Source organism: Mustelus asterias, chromosome 17 (assembly GCF_964213995.1).
Source record: "Mustelus asterias chromosome 17, sMusAst1.hap1.1, whole genome shotgun sequence".
Taxonomy (NCBI): Eukaryota; Metazoa; Chordata; class Chondrichthyes; order Carcharhiniformes; family Triakidae; genus Mustelus; species Mustelus asterias.
This window is the reverse complement of record NC_135817.1, coordinates 84,381,047-84,387,679: the sequence shown is the minus strand read 5'-3', so window position 1 is coordinate 84,387,679 and position 6,633 is coordinate 84,381,047. Positions and strand designations below refer to the sequence as shown.

The following is a 6,633-nucleotide window of genomic DNA, read 5'->3' as shown; positions in this document are numbered from 1 at the left end:
CCTCAACAAGCCTCTCCTTTTCACATAGATCACTCACCTCCTCACCCTAACCCTCGCCAAGTCGTTTCTATCACCTGATACATGCCCAGTTGTCTCTTACTCCTATTTCTTATGGTATGGCAGGTGATAAGTGCCAAGCTGCCAAAATCCCAAAGGGAAACTTGAACAAGTTATCACAACCATTTAAAATTGTATTTTATGAGCAGGTATCTGGAATCAGGAGAAACAATTCCAAACCACTTGGGAACTTTTTGAAAACTAAACATTTATTTTTTAAAAAAAGAAACAATGAAACATAAAGACACAAAATTACATTTACATAGTTAATATACTTCTACAGACATTTCCTAAAAAAGATTTCTGCTTAATTAATTCAGAGCTAAGCATCCCTATTAGGGAACAGTCATGATAGATTTTAATCTACAAAATACCAGTAACATTGCCACAAATTTATTGTTGCTATAGGGGAAGTCTTACATAAGCTTCTCTCTCTCTTCCTCATACAATACTGGGATCAAAGCTTGTCTTGAAACTTTGCAGACGCAAACACTTTTCTCTGAAGGTGGTGGCAGCTGTTTATTCACAAGTTTGCTACCAGTGCTTGCTACTTCAGGACCTCAAAACCACACTTCGTGATACAGTCTTCCACCTCTCTTTCTTTCTCTCATCCTTAATTCTGTTATTTTACCCTCTTTTAGAAGTTCCTTTTCCCAGAATTTACAGCTATTTCATGGCACTATTTACTTTTAGGTAAACATAAACTTAATACTTTACTTCATTTACAATCTCTTTCAATTGTATATATGCCCTTTTTGAGATATAAAAGTTAACTATAAGTCACTTCCCTTATCTTCCTAATGCAAATTTCCATTTCAGCTGCTCACTGTTCCCATTTTAGCCATGCTCAATTTCCACTTCAAAACACTTAACTTCACATCTAACCCTTTTTATGTCATACAGTCTAACTCTCTTCAGTCTAATTAAATTAGTCACACCCATACATACAAACACAAAACCTTGTTTCACAGTGGGAAAATATTGAACTTTCGCCACACATTTATATTCTCTGAGGTCAAATTTCTCCTAATTGTTTTGAAGATTTTTTGCCGGTAACTTCAGTGGGAACCTACATTTGGTAGAATACATCTGACCATTATTAGCAACGCTATTCCCATTACTACAAAACACGGGCTCTGGAATAACGTATGTTTTTTTTCAAAGGTATTCCCACACCCATACCTTTTAGGGAATAGTGGGCAAAATGGTGGAAGGATTCCTGAGCTGAGTACCAGCCCATTGACCATGTTGTGAATGGGTTACAAACGCTCCTTCCGCGGCCAACAAGTCCTGGCACTGGACTCAAATCTGGAGCCTTCTAGTTGAGTAGTAGGCATGCTATCACTGCACCACTTAGCCACCTATACTTATGGTGCCTTAATCAAATGGAAAGGGTTCAATCAAATATCTTCCCCTCGAAAGCAATGTCCCATTGATGATTATGATCCAAATGCTCAAAGGCCATCCATTTCCACATAGTTCACCAAATGGCCATTCCCATTTGTCACTGGTCCTTTCACATTTTGACCCTAACTGGGCAAAAGAAAATCTGAAGCAATCCAGCGAGCTGGCAAAATTGGTAAAATGTAGATGCTGTACTTCCAAGCTCAACATTTTGGGTATGGCGTAGAGAACAAGAATGATGGGGATAGATCTTCCTGCCGCCCATCATGCTGTAGCTGGTGGTGAGAGACACAGAACAGATGAACACTTTCATTGCCGGAGAGTACAGCTTCTTTAAATGCAGATCCATTGAAAGTACAGCTTTAGTCAGCAAGTCATCTGTTTTTCCAAATTTGTAACCCATCAAACCCCTAAACTGTTCCACTCTGTCATTGATGAAGTCAATTTGTTCAGCCGATCATTGCGTTAACATTGATTCATCCGTCCTAGTCGAGGAGTGATCTTAGCCCGAGTGCCTCCCAGGAAATCACAGAAGATGGTTACTGGGCCCACTTTGCCTCCGGTGGTTCCTTGACCAAGCTGAACAACAAATTCCACTCTCTTTTCCTTATATCCCTGCAAATGTTTCTCCTTCAAGTACTTATCCAATTCACCCTTTTCTAGTATATACAGGTAAAAAAAACAGGGGATTTATTGGGCTGAGTTTTCTCCTTGTAAGCAGCTATAGCTGGGAAATTTAGAGAAAAAAATCTTTAGGGCGGCTTCCCAACATTTCCTCACATCCTCTGAATACTCTCCGAGGTGGCTACAGGGAGATGTCGGTTGCGCGCCCGATAGAGCTGTGAAGTCAATAAAGGGAGACAATTGGCCACAGTTTTTACATGGGGTTGGATTTAGCTGTAGGTGAATGGGATCCCTGTTTTGTCGACAGCTCACTTACTGACCACAGCGAGAGGTTGTGGTGTAAGCAATGGTCACTTTGAAGATCCAAATTATTAGCCCTCAGGCAGTCCACCTGCAATGACCTGCAAATCCATGCGTTTCACCTGCAGATGGACTCAGTAGATAGTTCTGGGTGTGAGCGATTGCCCATCATCAGTGTAGCACTTCCATCTTGTGCTAAGTGGACATCGGAGAGGCGGTGCCCTTGTTGGCCACACCCACAAAGTTTCGCCTCAGGCATGTTCACAACATGGAAATGACCCCTGACCTCAGGTTACCAATGTTCATGGAAAAATTCAGCCGGTTGAATTGCAATAAGTTGCGATAATCAACACATTCTTTACCAGGTGCTCCCTGCTTTTTGGAAGATCACAGGGTGAATCCAAAACTGTGCCCATCGCTTTCTCGTGTAGATTCAGATTAAATAAAGGAAACCACATTTCAATGTGAGTCTGTAGATGTCAATGCACTGAAAACCCTCAAACATCCATAGGCTGAGTGTATGACTCCAAACTGTACAACTTGATTATTCCCACTGCAATTATTCATCAAGAGAAACACGCCCAACCATTTCCGGCAAATTCTCCAAATCCAAGTCTTCTTTGCCATTGTCTGAGATTTCAGATGTAGCGTAACAGCCAGAGTCCCTGGGACATTCCACCAAGTGTGCTTGTTCCAGCTTCAAGTCAGAGGGTTGGTCCGCAGTTAGAACATCATTTTTTTCTTCCTCTTCACTTAGAACTGTAATACAGAAGTATAGAATTATCATTCTGTTTATCCATCATGATCTGTTTACCAGTAACTAGGAAGATATAATTAAATAATGCTCCTGTATGGGAGACACGTGGTTGTGGGTTTGGGTGCTTAGATTTTGCCAAGTCCCAGAGAACACTCAATATATGAAGGTGGTATTGCAATGCCCAAGGTTCTTGGCCTTCACCATCTTCTCACTATACTCTTCAAACCTCCCCACCTTCTCCTCTTCTGCTTCAATCGTACCTCCCCACCTTCTCCCGTTCTCCTTCAATCTTACATGCCCACGTTCTCCCCATTTCCCTTAATTTTACCTGCCCATCTTCTTATCTTCCTCAATCTCACCTCTCCACCTTCCCCCTCCCATATCCCTCAATCCTTCCTACCCACCTTTGCCTCATGCCCCTCAGTCCCACCCTTCATTTCGGGAGGCTTCCTTTCGGGTGTAGGGGTCACCAACCCTCAGCCAGGTTCCCACAGGCCATGATGGTGGATGCAGTCATCCACAATGAACTATGAGATTGCAAGGCTTGGTCTCCTTAGTCTCCGGTGCATTGTTGCCTTAAGGTAGCGCCCAAGGTCAAACTCACTGAACTTTAAACATGGCTTCGAGTCAGTGCAAGACAAGTAGACCACAAGCATTGTGCTCTGAGACAGGACAGCAGAAAGGTAGTCCCACCACAACATGATAACTAGTGCCATATCTGCTAATTGACAATACCTTGCTGGGCTCAGTTGGATTAGAATGGATAAGTCGTGTTTTCTGTAGTGAGGTGAGCAGTGTTCACACTTCAATCGCGAAAGGTTGTGGGTTCAAATTCTCTAGAGTCACAGTGTTCTGTGTCTGAAGTGAGAACACAAAGCTGCAACTGACATGATATTTCCCTCCTTAGTGCAACTTTTACTCCAGAAATTCGAGTACGAGCTACATGCTGATACTCAGTACAATATTGAAGAAATGCCGCACTGATAGAGGTGCCAGCTTTGGATGAAATGTTTATTTTAGGCCTTGCCCGTGATCTCAGGTGGATGTGAAAGTTTCTGGGGTCATTATTTTCATAGAATAATAGAATCCCTACAGTAGAGAAGGAGGCTATTTGGCCCTTCAAGTCTGCACCAACCACAATCCCACCCAGGCCCCATTCAGGTAACCCCACATATTTACTCTGCTAATCTCCCTGACACTAGGGTCAATTTAGCATGGCCAATCAACCTAACCCACACATCTTTGGACTGTACAAGGAAACTGGAGCACCCGGAGGAAACGCACGCAGACACGGGGAGAACGTGCAAACTCCACACAGACAGTGACCCGAGGCGAGAATTGAACCCAGATCCCTGGCGCTGTGAGGCAGCAGTGCTAACCACTGTGCCACCGTGCCACCCATAAACAAGCAGGGGAGTTCTCCCCACTGCCTTGGGGCAATAATTCTTCTACAACCAAGATCATTAAATAACAGAGGATTTGTTCATTGATTATATTTGTGATGCGCGTTATCACACACAAGGCTTGATGCTCAGGAAATAAAGGCTTTTATTTGCTGTAACAAAGCAGCTATCAATTATATACACGATCCCAGACTGAGGGGTCCCAGCCAGAGCAGGGACCTTTATACCTCTCCCAGGAGGTGGAGCCCGACTGGGATGTACCACAACACTACAATACAAAGGTGTAACAACCCCACCCTAACCCCAACAGCAACAAGTAGCACAACCCATCCCTAACCCAACAGCAACATATGTACATACTTGTAGTACTGGCCAGACCCTGGCTCAGTACTATCCAGTGGGAACCAGCGATGGTTCACCACAATTTGTTTAAGATTACTGCACATTAATTCGCTGCTGCATTTCCTCACATCAGAACGCTAACTGCAAATCAAGCCACGTCCTGACATTTTGTTCCCTTGACAAGGACACAGCCTCCCACCCGCTTACCACACGCAGGAGAGCCAATGGAACCAGGCCCCTCAGTTGGACACAGAGTGGATGACAACGAGGGCCTCTCCTGCCATGATGAGGCCTCAAAAATAAACACAACAGGGGCAGAGCCTCGGAGGCAAGGGTGAGCCATGAAAATCCCAACAGACTCTGCTGGCATCTGGGCTAAATGGCGTCAAGAGTAATTAAAAAAAAGAAATACTGAAAAAGGAAGATCTGAAAGCATCTCTGGAGAGAGAAACAGAGTCAACGGGCGAGATTTTCCGGCTGCGCTCGTCTCAAGACCAGTAAATCCCGGCCCGAGGTCAATGGACCTTTGCATGGCCCGTATCCCGCCCGCTACGAGTCCTGTGGCGGAAGGGACGGGAAAATTCCACCCAACGTTTCAAGCCCACGTCACTGCACTTCGGAAGCTCTGACAGACTGACTGCAGACACACACTGACTTCCCTCATTCCCCGCTCGCCACCCACCTCTCCACCCCCCCCCCCCCCACCCCCCACCACCCCCCCTCCATCGCTCTCAGAGTGGTATTCGTGTTTCTAATTCTCTTCCCCAAAGAACAGTGGATTCCGAGTCATTGTGAGAAGTCTCACAACACCAGGTTAAAATCCAACAGGTCTATTTGGAATCACAAGCTTTCAGTACGCTGCTCCTTCATCAGGTGAGTCAGGTGCCTTTACCTGATGAAGGAGCAGTTCTCCGAAAGCTCTTGATTCCAAATAAACCTATTGGACTTTAAATCTGGTGAGACCACTTACTGTGCCCACCCCAGTCCAACGTCGGCATCGCCACATCATTCCGAGTCATTGATTATACTGAAGGCTGAGATGGACATTTGTTTGATTGAGAAGGGTGTTAATCATCATGGGGGTGTGTAGATGATTGGAGTTAAGGCCGAAACCTAATCAGCCATGATCTTATTCATTGGCCAAATGGCCTATTGCGACTCAGGTTTTGTATGCTTTTGTGTTCTTTTATTCTGATTTTCCTCTTTGTGTATGTGGAACTAACTGGCCTCAACACTATTGCACACCCCTTCACCCTGTATCTCTCCCCATCACTACCCTTCACATATAATACAGGAGCAAAGAATAGAGGATAAGAGAAATTGAGAATTATCAAATGACGTTTTGAGTCAAAAGAAATAGGTGTGGATCCCGTGCTATGTTTGTACCTACACTAAACCGACTGCAACGCTTCAAGGAAGTGGCTCTGCATCACCTTCTCAAAGGGAATTAGGGATGGGCAATAAAGACTGGCCTGGCCAGTGACACATCCCAAAAAAGCACATTAAAAAATATGAATGAACAATTCTGGCAAACGTCTTCAAGGACACAGGAACATTCTTGTGAAAACTAATACATGAAAGATGAAGTAATGATAATGATAAGGGAAGCAATGGCTTAGTGGTATTATCGCCGGGCTATGAATCAAGAAACTCAGCTAATGTTCTGGGGACCCGGGTTCGAATCCCGCCACGGCAGATGGTGAAATTTGAATTCAGGAAAACAAATCTGGAATTACGCGTCGACTG

At 44.4% G+C, this 6,633-nt stretch overlaps 1 protein-coding gene across 3 annotated transcripts in view; it reads right to left on the bottom strand.

Moving 5' to 3' along the window:
* Positions 1–244: 244 nt before the first annotated feature.
* The window catches only part of LOC144506652 (SAM domain-containing protein SAMSN-1-like), a 79,177-nt gene continuing 72,788 nt past the window's right edge, over positions 245–6,633 (bottom strand). For 2 of the 3 annotated variants that reach the window (XM_078233053.1, XM_078233051.1), the window contains exon 8: positions 246–3,144. In XM_078233053.1, the coding sequence (XP_078089179.1) occupies positions 2,945–3,144 (200 nt within the window). In that variant the 3' untranslated portion in view covers positions 246–2,944. Of the gene's footprint in view, positions 3,145–6,633 lie in introns of all 3 variants that reach the window. The other variant, XM_078233052.1, reaches the window with a different exon arrangement.